This window comes from Accipiter gentilis, chromosome 1, assembly GCF_929443795.1.
Source record: "Accipiter gentilis chromosome 1, bAccGen1.1, whole genome shotgun sequence".
In the NCBI taxonomy this organism is placed as follows: domain Eukaryota; kingdom Metazoa; phylum Chordata; class Aves; order Accipitriformes; family Accipitridae; genus Astur; species Astur gentilis.
The window spans coordinates 24214959-24231318 of record NC_064880.1 but is presented as its reverse complement, the minus strand read 5'-3'; the positions used below and the strand labels follow the sequence as shown (position 1 = coordinate 24231318).

The following is a 16360-nucleotide window of genomic DNA, read 5'->3' as shown; positions in this document are numbered from 1 at the left end:
GCACTACAAGATCAATGTTTCCCTTCCAGAATTATTTGTGTCTGTTTCAGGGTGACATTTTCAAACACATGAAGTGTGGGGTTTGTTGTTTTTTTTTTTTTACCCTTTTTTTCCAAACATGCCTAAATAATATAAGTTTTCCAAATAGCTTGGCTGTGTTAAGTTCCCTTCTCTTTTTAGTTTTCCAACTGCGTATTTGGTCCTTTATCTTGCTGTGTTTAATCTTACCACAGAAGATAAATAGATCCAACCTGCTTTAAAATATTGCCCTTCAAGGTGTTTTGCCGCTTTTGAAATAGTGTACAAAATGCAGTGGGAATCCCATGTTTGTGTTTGAGTGGTGCCAAACAGCTGTATCTGCTTTGCAAATTGATGGCACTTTTTTAAAAAAGACGTCTGGCCTGAAAGTCAAGCTTTGTCCTGCCCTTAATTCCCTCACTGCTGTACAAATCCCTTATATTAAAAGGAGTCTCACATTTGGCTAGCTCTGTAATTAGAAGATATAAAAAGAGTTCTGTTGAAAATGGGCCCAAGAGCATCCAATTACTTACAAGTATTGTGAACAGTAAAACACTCCTAGAAATTGGCAGATAGAACTCCAAGCATACAGAGACACAAGAAATGAAAGATAAAGAGATACCATTCTGGCACAGCTACGCTTCAGAGCACAGCCACGTAATATAGTTAAAACCTGTATTCCAATACTAAACCACACTCAGTGTGCTAAGACTGCAGCGTTCCCAGGACCAGCCCACTCCCCAGCCCAACCAAATCCATTTTGCATCTCTCACCAAAGAAAATGTGTTTGCATCACAGCCTGAAGAGAGAAGTGCCATCTCTCACCTGTCAGTCCTGGGTCTGTCACATACTGAGTCTCCAGTACAAAGGTTAGCTGGTACTGAAGAGCGCAAGGTGGTCCTGTTGTGCTGAGTTATGACTTACGTTACAGATTTTATTTATTTGCAGAAGCCTGCATGTGAGAAGCTGACTTACGGAATAAAGTAACTTTCAGTAATCCTGTCAAGTGGAGAAGCTATAAGGAAGGGGTAAACATCATTATAGATAAGTTAGATTTTCTTTTTTTTTTTTTTTCAGGAGGGGTTACAAGAGACATAAATAAATTTCACAAATTACTTAAGGACAATATAATAAGATTCTTGTGTAATATCTGCATGGAAATTGCAATTACATCTCTTATGGTGAGGTTACAGGTCAAACTGTAAGGCAGCAGATAAATTTTGAAAAGCTACCTATCTGATGGATGTGCACAACACAGATTCTGGAATTTCAGTTCTGTTTACTCAAAACATTCAGCTTAAAAGCATGATAGGTAATTAACTAGGATAGAAGCAGTGCTTGCAATGCTAAGAAATCCAGTGTTTACCTATGCATGTTTATTTTTCTTTCACCACTCCTCCAGATGAAGATGAGTTATTTGCCTTTTAGAATCTGGTTTTACCAATATTCACATGTGGAAAACTGTATACAGATATCAAGAGAAATAAAAATAATCAAAATCACCCATAAGGAATGCACCTCACTCTACACTTTGAGATTATTTTTCAAGGGCCACAGAGGAAAAGTAAACCAGTCAGTACAAAGGAAGCGTGCAGTCAGCTAACAGAAATTAGGCAGAGGAAATTGGTAAAAAGCAATAGCAAACAATAACCTAGAAATAAACTTTTAAAGATACTCGGGTGTCCTGCTCTTACTGACCTCAGTGGGAGGTCAGTTTTACTGACCTTTTACAGCTTTCCGATTCTGACACTTAGGCCAGTAGTTCACCTGATGCCAGGTCTGGATTCTGACACCTTGCTATGTTAAATAACTTATATTAAAAGTATGCCCAGGATGGAGGCGGCTCTCATGGGAAGGTTCTGTTCCGTGCACTTGTGGCATTAGAACCTAGCTAAAAGCAAAAGCCTAGTCCTATCCAAACTCAGCTGAAAGTCACCCACTGTTACACCAGTTGAATTAAGCAAATACAATTTCAGTAATATCACAAAGGTTAGGCACTGCAAAGCAGCAAACACCAGAATATTTTAGAAAGAAGATTTTAATTTTTTGGAAGAAACAGGTTTTCTGAAATACAGAATCAGAACATTAAGACTAGGTAAGATTTTTATTTTAATAAAAAACTGGGAAGGATGTAGTATCTGCTCAGATATGTACCTCCACATTCTGCTGCATGTTGCGGTAACAAATTTATTAGTCATAGCTCTTGTTATGGACAGATGGTTCCTACAGCAAAAATATAGAAAAATAATTTGGATTCAAGTCTAGAACACCTGCAACTTTCCATATGCAAAAAAATAACTCCAACTAGTCATAGAAAAGTGGCTGATAGGGATGGAGAATAGGGCTGTGCATCTGAATAGCCATGACTATGTACATTCCAAACTTAAGAAATGAGCATTTTTCCTCAGCCTCATAAAAATAGTTTGTCAATGAAAAATACCAATATGTAATACATTTAATACAATTTATACTTGAATTTAAAGATCTCAGATTATGGAATAATAAGCTAAAATCAAAATGTACTGCTTTTTCAAATGTTCTTGTATATAATACTCTCTGTGTATACAGTGTGCATGCATGTACGTGTATACACGCAGAGAAAGAAAGAGGTGTATAGAGATTTGCTGAAAAATTCTACAAGATTATCTGATTTCATTGCAGACCACAGCATACAGACTTCCTGGGATCCTTCTAACACAGGCTGCTCTAAAAAACAATAATGTTGACTGGTATAACCACATATCTACAACAAGTTTTTGCTATTATGAATTTAATTATCAATTTATTTTTCCAATCTAGATTTCATTTTTCTAAGAAGTAAATGCTGCTTTGGTAAGATTCCGTACTGTCATGACAAAATAACTGTGAACATATTGGGCAGAGCCTTGAAAGTATGAATTAATTTTGATAATTAGTAAGTAATAAAGATACCAACAAGTTTTAAGCAGCAACAGATTTAAAATTATTATGTTCTGACTTATTTTCTTCACCAACAAGCATCTAGAGCAAGAAACTAAAATGAAGAGATTAAATTTCTCTGCCTGCCATCACTGTGACATTTTAAGCCACCAAAGTCACAGCTGGCACTGAAAGAACGGTGGCATCAGCAGAGACCTCCATCCTTGCAGGACATAAATTGCATTGCGACACCCTGCCAACATTGCCTTGGAAAGGCCTGTGATCTGCAGTGTCTGGTGTATGATGCTTTCGTCGGGTCTTTTCTGAATGTGTTGGATTCTCTGTGGTCCTTGTAGTTGTGGACTGCTCTTGATTTTTCATAGCTCCTTTATTTTTAGATCTGAAGCTGTTATGCTGCTGTCTTCTGTGTTCAGACCTGGAACCACTCTTTACATTATTTTGATCTGCCTCATTACTGGCACCTTGTGACTTAAGAGATCCATTGAGCCGGATGTTTTGGTGCTGTGGGTTGAATCTTCGTCTCTGGCTAGAAGGCCCATTCTACTCAGAAAGAAATGGGATAACTGTTAGGTTATCTGAATCCTTTCAACAGGACAAGAAATAGAGCAATCAGAATTAACAAAAATTGCAGAATAAAATTTTCAGTGTAACTAAGAGAGGGAAAACACTATATGGGTTTTGATTGTTGCCAGAGCTCTCTATTCATAACACTTCAAAACTGAACTATGAGTAATATGTGACATCTCAGTAGCCTGCAAAAAGAGATGGCAGGTTCACCACTGATGCCAAATTAAAACCTGCCGTGATTCAAGAGAATGCCAAAAAGGGGATGAAATACTAGATATCTCAACAGCAGCAGTTAAGAAGCACTGAAGAACTTGATACTGACTGATTTTTTTTCCAAAATCACAAAAATACCTATCCTAGTAAAGTATTGTGTAAATACTACAGTAAGACTGCAGGAAGAACAGAAATTCACATGTAAATTAAAGTCGAGTTAAGAATCCACACGGTGGGAGAAATGTCCATTGTGGTATCTTGCTCAGAGGAAGCTTTCATCCTTAGTGGAAAGAGGCTGAATTACTTTATTTCCATGACTGCCAGGCAGCTGATTCTGTACATGCACTGACATTATGTAATGCTCCTACGTTTCCCTTCAGGCACCTACTTGACACTATAATCCCTACTGGGACAAAATGCAGACCACCTTCAGTGGCAGCTTTAGCTAAGTGCAACAGTACAAGGACATTCCAAGGTGCTCTTATAATGAAATAGTTATCAATATAGCACAATACTATATTATACAGCTCTTGAAATAATATGCTTTTAAACCTGGCAGGATTCCGCTTTCAAAGTCTATCTAATAATCATGCTTCAACAGCACATCAACTGATCATTTATGAAGGATTAGAAATAAATGTTTCTCCACCATAGCATGGAGGGCAATTAGCTATTATCGACAGTTTTTCTTTCTCAGTCTGTTAACTGCCACTAGTCACTTCTGAACACCAGACAGCGGTCTTTGCTGGTATGGCATTTCTGGTATTTACACCTTGTATGTTCACACTGCCTTGAAAATGAAGCTGGAAAATATACACTTGCATATTTTCAAAAATTATTAATTAAATATACAGACTGCAAACCAGTATTTGATTTTGTATTAACAACTTCCAATGAAATTTTTGAAATAGTTTAGTTCATAACTGGTTTCTTACCTGCTTATTTGTCAGGGTTCCTTGGGAAGAAGATTCTGTAGGATTGGAAGAAAGGTGACTTTGTACTTTAGTGCTGGCTGTTTTATTATCAGAGTTCTTGGCATTACTAGAGGACTTTCGGGTGTGCGTATTTTGCTTGCCAGTTGTTGCATGCGAGGTCATTGAAGACAGCACTGAATTACATGGTGTTCTTGAAGAATAGTTGTTCTTTGGGTGAGAAACTATAAAAAAAGTATTCTGTGTTATCAGTTAAAAGATCAACATCTAAACATAAGGCTTTATTCTTACCTTGCTTACAGTTCATTTTGGTAGCATTGTTCCAGCCTTACTCTAAATAATGAAGTAAGCTAGATAACTAGGGTTGGGATTAGGCCATAGCGTTTTATTTCTGTGAAACTGCCTCATTGTGAAGCACTTCTGGACAAAAGAGCCAATATGGTGGAACTGTGCTAAAACTGGAAGGAGACTGGCAGAAGGCTAGGCTTTGGTCATCCAAGAAAACTTTTTAAAATCCATGGCACCTATTGGTTTGCTTGTGAACTTTTAACCAGTTGAGCTGACAGGACTGCCTCATGCACTGCTGCCCTATCAATAATGTTCCTAATGGGAGTCTTCAGGCAACAAAGGAAGAAACACAGGAACACAGGAAGGGAGTGAGTGGCATGCCAGTAACTCTCTCAACCGCTTTAGGTCAAAAGAAGTTGTGCATGCAGACACCACAGACTGAATTTGATTCCGAGTTATTCTTTGATCATGGAAGACTGCAGAGGCTGACATTTGCTGTCTATGTATGTACTAGCTACAACACAGGTAACAACCATAAAAGCTTCCTTAGTATATCTAAATATTTTTTAAGGAGAAAAAAAAAAGTCTAGTGCCTATTGCTCATTCCTCTCTAAGGAGATGATTAACAAAGATTCTCCTGTACCATGGGTATCTATAAAAACTGTAACTGAATGCAGTGCACTAATCCACTTCATGTAGATCATGGCAGTCAGCACCATCAGGAACTACTATTGCTCATCTCAATATATTCCTGCTCCCTACTCCTTAGTATTTTGAAACTGCCTGATTTCTTAACCACTTTCATGTCTAGATAGGAAGTGCACAAAGCAAATCCTTGATTCCTACCTCTCTGCATTTCCACAAGCTCTTTAAGCTGCCTGCTTCTGTGCAAGGGCCCCTAAGCAGTCTCAAAGAGGACTCTGAGGCTACTGAAGTTCTTGATCTTAATTTGCTGTTCTGATTTTTCTGATTATGGAATTTTCCTGTTTCCTTCTGGTAGAGGTGACAAACCAGAGGCTCGCTTCAGTGAGACACCTGTTGTTTTATCCAAGAGTTGCTTCTCTTTTTCCACTTTTAGTACAGAGAAAGGAGATGTGGAATAATTTTAGCAACTGAACATCATCTGTTAGGTTTTTTGAGGCTCTTACTTACGCCAACATCAGCTATTTCTCCCACTAGGTGTCCTCTTTAGAAAATGCAATGATTTGCACAATGAACTGAATTTTCTGTCCTAAGTTCAGTGAGGCTGGCTGTCACTGAATTCTACTGCTCTCTTGTCTAAAACAGACTGTTGCACATAGAAGCCCATATAAAAATCCAGGTGCTTGTCATAAAAATGTATTTTTAACAAAAAATACGTACACTGAAGGTGTACCATTGGGCATTACAGATATATGTCAGTCCAATTATTTTTGTTTCTTCCTGTCCTTAATTGTGAGTGTATGCTGCCCACCCTCTTCAAACTATGCTTAAGTAATGCTTTATTGAAATGAGGTATAAATAATTAACTTGCAGATTAACTGCAGCTGGAAGTTATTTAGGAAAGCAATTAAATGAGTTGAAAAAAATAGTCTATGGTTGCATCAAAAGCAGCTGTGGTTATATTAGTCAGGATAATTTTTACGGAATTTTCAATTTTCAGTCTCTTAAGCTTCAGGGTATAAGATAGGGTCTATGAGGTTACTGTGAACAATTAGATGCATTACTGGGAAGCTTATGCCTTCCTTTGAAACATCCTGGGTTGGCTTCAGTAAGAGACATGATACAGGGTTAGATGGATCTTCGAAGTGTTCTACAAAAGCAATTCTTACGGTCTAATGAATGAAACTGGTTATGCCTCAAAGGAGTCAGTTTTTCAGCTGTGCAGTCAGAAGCTCATATTGGCAGACTGTGGTGTTTCTTCTTTTTTCTATTTCTAGTAACTCCTTGAAGACATTAATTATTTTTCTTCCCAAAATTGTTTTCCTTCCCTCAAGATGCACTAGTTCAGTATTGTGTTAACAGTTTTTCTCCTAAGTGATGGTACCGATGGGATATCATGGGACATAGTAGCATTTGGGGCAAAGCATTATAGCATTTGTGCTTTTTTGGGGGGAGGGGGAAAGCACAATAAAAATGAGAAATAGGCTATCTCATATTTTGCAACACAGACATGACACTTGGAGCAGAAAGTAAACCTGAATTTCCAAGCAGAAGGGCAGATGATTTGGAAACAGGAACATTTGGGACTACCTTTAGCTCCTGAAAAACCCAGTGAATACTGTTACAAAGCTGGGGAGTTAACTTCCTAGCAGGAGAGACCTGAACTGGTCTCATAACTTATGCTTACACAGAGAAGCTTCTGGTTTACTAGTTATTCATAAATTACTGAATTTGAGTGTTCCCCAGAGCTGACTTCTATTTCCACTTGGAAATAACTGTTTAGATGGAAAACTCCACCTGATCTGAATAACACCTGGAAATCTCTGACAAGGAGGGCACTGTGCACACGCAGATGGACTGTGCAACACAAGTACACTGTGTCTAATGCGTTGCATACCGTAAAGTTGACTTGTGCATGTTCAGGAAACCTGCTGCATCCAGATATATCATTCATGTCAGGCTTGCTGCATACACACACACTGGCAATACACATGCCATTATTTCTGCTGGCATTTCCTGAACAGGTATGTGGAACACTATGTTCTGAAAACTTCAGTGTGAGGAATCACCAGCACTTACTTTCTCCACAGAGCTGAATTTGGGTCTTCAGCTGTTCTGTATCACAGGAAAATCGGGCAGACCTGCCCAGCTCTTCATCATATTTCCGTTCACTCACAAAGTGCTGCAAAAAATACAGACAAATTAACAGTGATTTGCATTCTGAGCAAAAGACTGTATGGATGGTACAGAAACCAATCAACACTTACCTTAAGTTCACTTTAAGGCTCAGCAAACTCTTGACCCTGCCCTGTACACAGGATCTCTATGCAGAACCAAGTATTTTCCCATCCTTACCAAATTACATGTCTCACAGCCCAGTGATGGGTGGATCACTCCCACACTTGGGAAGTGGGTCATTTCATTGGAGTATATGCATTTGATCACTGAACCTGAAGCTATCGGGCTTACTCGTTAACTGACTCTGATAAATGATACACAAACAGCAAAACTCCCCACCGCTACAGTTATGAGGGCATAGCTTACGCTTCTCTGATAGTGTCTGTACGCTGCTCAGAGGTGCTATAATACTTTAAGAAGGTATGCTTTCCCCATCGAAAGCTAGTTACCCTTTGGCCCATAGCGGGAATGAACAGCCTGGGCATTTTAACATGACAGCTCTTTCTTGGCATTTATGCTAACAGCTGAAATACCCAAGCAGAAGTGAATGCCTGACCTTAATTTCAGCCCTGAGTTCAGACAGTTGTGCTTCAGCCATGTGACTGGCTAGGTCTGTCAGTCTCTTCAGCTCCTCAGCTTTCTTCTGCCGAGCAGTCAGGATTTCCACTGCCAAATACCAATAGTCAATAATTAATGCTACGAAGGTAAATTGCTCTGTAATTCATTACTCTTTGGGCATTAACACCGTATGTCACATGGGAGACAAGCACACACATCTCGGACCTCTGACTTCAACTGGACTTGCAATATGCTGCTTGCACAGATGAAGTCAATCAGTGTATTTAGCTGAACTGCCTGGTGTTGAAAAAGATCTGAAAATGGGACAGCTGTCAGAAAATCAAAGTTAAATCAATCCTTCAACATTTAGACAAACAGGGGCAGAGACATGTTGTTTTGAGTTTTGCAGTGCTTTATTTTTAAGCACAAACTCAGGGAGCCTTCCATAGAGACATAGAAAGAGCATTACATTGAGTCAACAGCCTGTTTCTGAAGACATGCTATATTCTATCTACACAGGGGCATTTCAGTTCCTCTGAAATTTGTGTTCATATATTGGGTTTGTGTGCCAAGGTTTTGGTAGCAGGGGGACTACAGGGGTGGCTTCTGTAAGAAGCTGCTAGAAGCTTCCGCCATGTCTGATAAAGCCAATGCCAGCCGGCTCCAAGATGGACCCGCCGTTGGCCAAGGCTGAGCCAACCAGCAAAAGTGGTAGCGCCTCTGTGATAACATTTTTGAAGAAGGGAAAAAAGAGTTGCTGTGGCACAGAAACAGCAGCTGGAGAGAGGAGTGAGAACATGTAAGAGAACCAACCCTGCAGACCCCCAGGTCAGTGAAGAAGGAGGGGGAAGAGATGCTCCAGGTGCTGGAGCAGAGATTCCCCTGCAGCCCGTGGTGAAGACCCTGGTGAGGCAGGCTGTCCCCCTGCAGCCCGTGGAGGTCCACGGTGGAGCAGATCTCCACCTGCAGCCTGTGGAGGATCCCACGCCGGAGCAGGTGGATGCCAAAAGGAGGCTGTGACCCTGTGGGAAGCCCGCGCTGGAGCAGGTTCCTGGCAGGACCTGTGGCCCCGTGGAGAGAGGAGCCCACACTGGAGCAGTATGTGACTGAAGGACTGCACCCCATGGAAGGGACCCACACTGGAGCAGTTCATGAAGAACTGTCTCCCGTGGGAGGAACCCTATGCTGGAGCAGGGGAAGAGTGTGAGGAGTCCTGCCCCTGAGGAGGAAGGAGCGGCAGAGACGAGGTGTGATGAACTGACCCCAACCCCCATTCCCCGTCCACCTGTGCTGCTGAGGGGGAGGATGCAGAGAATCTGGGAGTGAAGCTGTGCCTGGGAAGAAGGGAGGTGTGGGGGGAAGGTGTTTTAAGATTTGTTTTATTTCTCATTACGCTACTCTGATTTGATTGGTAATAAATTAAATTAATTTTCCCCAAGTCGAGTCTGTTTTGCCTGTGACGGTAATTGCTGAGTGATCTCCCTGCCCTTATCTGGGCCCATGAGCCTTCTGTTACATCTTCTCTCCCCTGTCCCGCTGATAGGAGGACTGAGAACGGCTTTGGTGGGCACCTGGCATCCAGCCAGGGTCAACCCACCACAATAGCTTATGTTAAAATCACCAGCATTGCTATTTTGCTTTCAAGTACAGAATATATACAATTGCCATTTCTACAGCAAAGCAATATTACAAAGGCCAATAGTCTTTATGAAAAAATACTGAATGTTCACTGCTGCCCATCTTGTATACTTTATATAAGGATGGAGTGAATAGTTATGTTCTTATAGGAAAAAATTAATTATGAACCACAAAGCAACAGTCCACTTATGTGGAGGATAACGAGACTACAATTCTGGTGGAAAATTAAATACTCTAGTATTTGTAGTGCAAACTCTATTACCTACAGGGTGACTCAGTGTAAAAGCAACAACTGATTAATTGGCTGGTGGGATCAATACTTATGGCAGAGATTAAAAATAGCATTTAAATATAAAATAATAACACAGTCTTTTGTCTAGAGCTTATGTCTAAAGTCAGGGTGAGTGGTATTTGTTGTAAACTATCCCAAGGCCACAGACTCCATTACAGCTGCGGAGACTGTGGCTTCTTTGCCTTCTTTTGCCACAAATTTCCAGAGCAGACTTGGCGAGTCACCTAACCAGCTCATACTTTGTAATGCCATTTTTTAGGTGAGAATTAATAATATTTCACAAAGAGTTTGCTTCTCAACCCACTATCATTTATTTAAGCAGATGGCATCTTCTTTTGAAAGCATCATAGAATGGTTTGGGTTAGAAAGGACCTTTAAAGGTCATCTAGTCCACCCCCCCTGCAATGAGCAGGGACATCTTCAACTAGATCAGGATGCTCAGAGCCCTGTCCCACCCGACCTTGAATGTTTCCAGGGATGGAGCATCTACTGCCTCTCTGGGCAACCTGTTCCAGTGTTTCACCAAGTAGAGCATGGTCCAGCAGGTGCAGCTGTGTGGGAACAACCAAACCATATGATAGAGGAGCATGTGTCACACAGGGCAGGGAAGGCACAGGGTGGCTACAGTTCCTCTAGCCCTGTTGGTAAATCTGTGCTTACATTATTACTTATGCTAAGAACAGGTCTGTATCTATCTCTCTAGCTGATGTTTTAACTTCTTTTTTGTGGAATATGGTCTACAAGTCTGAGAAAATTTTATCAGATTAAACAAACAGTTTACTATCTGTTTTTCTTTGTCCAATAGTTCTGCTTTATTGCTTATTCTAGGTAATACTAATATTGTTCCTCCCCAAGGTCAGCATCCCCTTTGCTGAAGTGACTGCCCAAACCTTATGATCTCATTTCATACCGGCACTTACCTCCACATGAGATGCCAGCCAAATACCCATTTTTAAAAAAACCCGAAATTATCATAGTTGGAAATTTTCCCAGTATTGACAGTAAGATTACCCACATAAAATAGTCCTCCAGTGCAGCAAAGAGATGTGAAAATAAATAATAAAGTACATCGTGGTTAACACCTTACAGTCCTCTAACAACTTTCTGCCTAAAGTTCTGAAGGCAGTTTTCAAGTCTACAACAGCCCGAGAGACAGCAGAAACTACATTGTTAAAAATGGGTACAGGGGCCACCCAGTGCCACATGTGGAGTCAACATGAAAGCAGGGAAATAGAACCTGCCATGCACAAATGTAGCACTTTGCATGCCTGTAGATAAGAATTAGGTTTACTTTCCACAAAAATTACTACTATATCTGGCCAAGATTAATGAAGGTGCCCTATGATACCATGAGCCCTGGATCAAAAATGTGGTTTTGTTTATGCAGTTAGGGCTTAGATCCATGTCTGCTGCTATCACTGGGAATTTTACCATTCGTTTCCTGGGAGTGAGTGCATGCCCATGTAGATATTATGGCTACCTGGTCTCTGCAGGTAACCAAAAAGCTGCTGATACGTTTCCATCCACAACTCCTCCCAAGAATAACAGAGAACTCCAAATCCACATCTATTTCATGTTAGTACTAGAAAAGTTAGCATACAAAATTCCAAACACAAACTAATTCCAATCTTTGCTGTAACAGCTCATACCTGTTAGTTTCCACACATATACAACTGCAAGAGACTTAGCTAACAATGGAGGATTTAAATTTTTTTTTAAATAAAAATTTAACTAGTATACATTTGTGAACTAAGTGAGAGTTCTATATGCAAATGAAGCATTCAAGAATGTTGCACATATATTTGTAACCCTCCTTGGAAGGACCTTAATTTCACAAATCCATAAAAGGATTGTATGCATACATAGCAGTGATATATATAAATCTGCCAGGCAAAGTATCATTCCAACCATACATTGATTAACCTTCAGTTTCTCACTTAGCCCTCTCTATTGAAACACATCCCCATGATTACTGGGCCATGAATACCATATCTTAGATGGGGTATAAGACAGATATTGTGGTGTCCTAATACATGACTCATCTTGCTTTTTTTTTTTCCCAAACCAGAATACATATACCTTACCTATGCAAAAAACAGAGATGACATGAAAGCCTGGAATCAGATCAACTCCTACAGATTATTAAGAAAACAGATTCCAGTAAACATCTAGTTTTTTGTATTTTATTGTTCCAATTCATAAGCCTGATCACTATCCCTTAAAGCTATGCAAGGCCACACAGTAACCTATTCCCCTAGTAATTTCCAGTATTCTAACTCATATATGTAATATAATCAAGCAAACAGTGATTAAGAAATGGAAACAAAGTAATTGACAAACCATAAGGGGAGGGGGGGAAGGAGTGATTAAAAAGCTCTGATAAGTAAGCACAAGAAATAAATTATTTAGATCTAACTTCATATGAAATTTTGGTTTACTTTAATTTCATAATACTGAAATTTTGATGCAAAATCATAATATAGAAACTATACAGAAACTGTCCCAGAACATCGAAGACTTATTTGATTGCATACATATGACAATGAAAGATGCTGGAATGCTACTAACCAACTTTATGTACTGTGTAATTTTCTGCCAAACAAAACAAATGTTTCCATGACTATTCCAAAGGGTTCCCTGTGTATTTTTTTTACTTACTGGCTTCTTCTTTAACTTTATCAATTTCTGCCATTAATGATACTTCTTTGTCTACGATGCTAAAAAAGGAAAAAAGAAAGAAAAAAAAACACCACAATTTAATCCATGCTAGAACTCCATCAAAATTGAAAGCTGTAACTACACAAAGACTTCAGACTTTAGTTATGGGCAGTTTTGAAATCAATAAGACTTAAAAAATGGAAGCTGAAAAAACAGCTAGGCAAACTGACTACAAAAAATTAGTGATAAACAGCGTATGCTGGTTTACACAAACATCTCACTGGCCTGTCCATGTGTCTGCACAGATGTGGAAGTCACCTGAATTTAACCCCTTTGGCACTGCCTAGGCACAGCAGTCCTCAAATGACTAAACAGTCTATTTCCTAATTAAGCCAGATATGCCATTGCTACTACCCAGGTTCATACAGCTTATCTCTCAGTGCAGTATTAAGAACAAAACAGTTAAAGCTGTGTGGAAAGAAGTCCTCCTCTTCCTTAAATAGAGATATTCTTGCAATATATGTCACGGTCAAGAAGAAAATGGTTTGTGATGTAAATAAGCATTAATGTATCTCCATAATAGAGGTCAGCTTCCTTGCCCCCCATTCTCTCCAGGACTGGGAAGGTGTGGTTCTCACTTTTTACCTGGCCTTCCTAAAGGTCTCATGTGCCTTTTGTTTCAGAAATCTCTGGTGCACAACCCCTGACAGTGCTTTTAAGCTGTCAAAGTGCAAACTGATCAGGTGGGTCTACTGAGAGCAGTGGGTTTGTAAATTGTTTACGTCATCAACGCAGCGACATTGTTTAGTGAAATAACACCACTGCAGAATGGATAGTGCTCTGGTGTGCCGCTCCATCTTCCCCTCACTAGATTATTCTTAGTCATGTTCACGTTTAATAAACATCACCAATGTTAATGTTTGTGTTTGCATAAGTGAGTAAACTCAAGCAGCCAGGGGTAAATCACAAAAAGTAGGTCAAACACCAGGAGTAAATCCAGGTACGCACTCAAGCGAAGAGTGGAATTCTCACCCTTTCAGTAAAATAATCCTTAAACGTAAGCTTTTGTACCCAGTGAAGACACTGGGTTATATGTGAACTAGCTTCCATCAGAAGGAAGATGTTATAGAAAACTCAAGAACAAAACATTTGTCTAGAATGCCCTTAGCAAGACAGGAAAGATTCTACAGAGTTCAGTGGGCAGCGAAGGCAGAAGACTTACAGAGAGAGGGACTGATGGGTTGTTAACTAAAACAGGGAAAGATTAAGGGAGTGGGCAGGGTGGGGAACACATGGCAGATATACAGCTGACTCAACCAGAAATTTACCAGGTAGAACATGTTCAAGTGCCATGCAGCCTTCCTTGAAATCTTCCCATAAATTAACTCAGTTCACACAGGAGGTTTGCAACAGAAGTTCTGCAGCAATCCACCCTCGGGTTTTACCAACCAACCATGCCACCTTTAGAGGAGAAGTGGCTACTACCTTTACACTGCCTCTCAACAGCCAACAAGGGGAACAGAAGCAGGTTGGCTGATGGCAAAGGATGCAGCAAGACAATAAAATTGCAGCATAACATGTTTTTTCTGTTTCATACATATAAACAAGACTAAAAACATTGTTTTGGCCTGCCAGATTAATTTAGTGTAACCTACACACCAGAGAAAATAAAACAGCAGGGTTTTTTACGGTAGAGCAAATCAGTTAAGAGGCATACACTTACAATGAAAGGACATACTTGTTCCAGTTGGCCCTCGATATTCTCTAGGCATAAGCATTAAGCTTGGACTCCAAATAGGCAGGTGATGATTCCAGCTCGCTAATCTAAATAGCAATAGCTTTTCAGAATTAATCTATTTTCAATTAGCTTTTGTAACTACATGGTATAATAAACTTCCTTGGCTTTCACAGCAGGTGGCTGAAATGAGTCTTGTAAGCAATCACTTGTTTCTACCCTCTACAAAAAGAGAGCTTTTAAAGGTCTTCAGTACTTTCCCCTAAATTTAAAAAGTTAGCACATGTTCGCTTTTGCTGTCTCTGTTACAAAAGTACCTCCCTAGTGTACTACACAGGTTATATAAACAAACTTTTGGCTGGAAAAAATATCCAAGCAACAAGCTCACAACAGTAGAGTTCATCAGAACTGTGTTTAGGCCCAGTTCATTCCATGACTGTCCTCTCTCCACTTCAACAAAACATCCTTGCTAAACTGATTAGCCCCTAACATTTTATTTTGATGCCAAATAAAAACACTTTTAATACCAGAATGAGAACAAGGCCATAGCAGTCCCATATTTATCATATTTTATAGTCATATCTCATTTGTTACTAGACAGTTTTCTACTCCTAATGTTTTAGTGTGGTCTGTGATGAACATTTCAGGAAAGTGTTTGGATGTTGTAGTAGTAGAGGCCAGGACTCTGATGAATTTGATGGAGAAAAACCACCTGAGTACTTAGCTTGTAGCTACAAACTATCTTTGAGAAAACTAAAGAATAAAACAAGAGAATAAATGTTTGGTGCCTTTGTCAATATGAGACTAGTTAATGTGATAAACTAAGGTTCTTTAACAGATCTTCATGGGGTTGCCCTTCCCTGAAGACAATGCAGCTGTACTAACTTATACCAGCTAAGGACATGGACATACTCTCTCTCTCTCATCAAAAGGAAAGGATCATGCTAATTCTCATCTGGAAGCACAAAGCCACATTTCTCAGCTTGGAAATCATGAACTACCATATTTCATAGAACAATGGGGGAAGTTAACATTTCTTTAGAAATGTCATAGGCCAACTAGCGCTAGGAAATACTACATTTCTTCGTAGTTCACATAAGGGTCAATTATTAAGGAAACGGAGTAGGAATCAACTTGATTCCTTTCTAGTCACACAGAGCACTTCAGTGCAAAATTGACCAACTCCTCCTCCATCAAGAACTTAGCAAAGTTACAAACAGACAAAAAATAACAGAGAGAAAGCTGGAAAACTGGATTGGAAAAAAAAGGCGAAAGACAAAATGAATACAAAAAGAAAACTAAATGCTAACATATAAAAGGAGAAAGGACAAGAACACTATGGAAAAATTAATGGATCAAATCTTGTTTCTTGTTCCTGCTAAGATCCCACTGTTTTCACACGAAGCATAGAGAGCCACTTCAGCTGAACAGCTTCTTAACTCATGAGAAGTTGAACTGGTTTTAGTGTATTTTCTGGAATAATGCCCTACTCAGCCTCAATAGGATGATCATGAACAGACCACAGTGCTAGCAGTATTGAGAACTTCTCAAATCTTGGCTCAGCAATACCTCCTAGGAATGCATTTTCTCTCAATGCTTCTTAGTGTCCACTTGATACAAAAATGTTATATCAAGCTGGTACACTCCAGGGAACAGCCTGCAGCCATTGGTGTGCTGTGGAGAACTAGATACTGGGTGCTATAGGAAATTTCTGCATGCTCA

At 39.7% G+C, this 16360-nt stretch overlaps 1 protein-coding gene across 7 annotated transcripts in view; it reads right to left on the bottom strand.

The window, feature by feature from the left end:
* Positions 1–2038: 2038 nt before the first annotated feature.
* The window catches only part of SPATS2L (spermatogenesis associated serine rich 2 like), a 143290-nt gene continuing 128968 nt past the window's right edge, over positions 2039–16360 (bottom strand). For all 7 annotated transcript variants that reach the window (XM_049808486.1, XM_049808495.1, XM_049808504.1 and 4 more), the window contains 5 exons: positions 12904–12962; positions 8314–8423; positions 7659–7761; positions 4653–4873; positions 2039–3477 (listed from right to left, as the gene is read on the bottom strand). In XM_049808486.1, the coding sequence (XP_049664443.1) occupies positions 3079–3477; positions 4653–4873; positions 7659–7761; positions 8314–8423; positions 12904–12962 (892 nt within the window). In that variant the 3' untranslated portion in view covers positions 2039–3078. The remainder of the gene's footprint in view (positions 3478–4652; positions 4874–7658; positions 7762–8313; positions 8424–12903; positions 12963–16360) is intronic.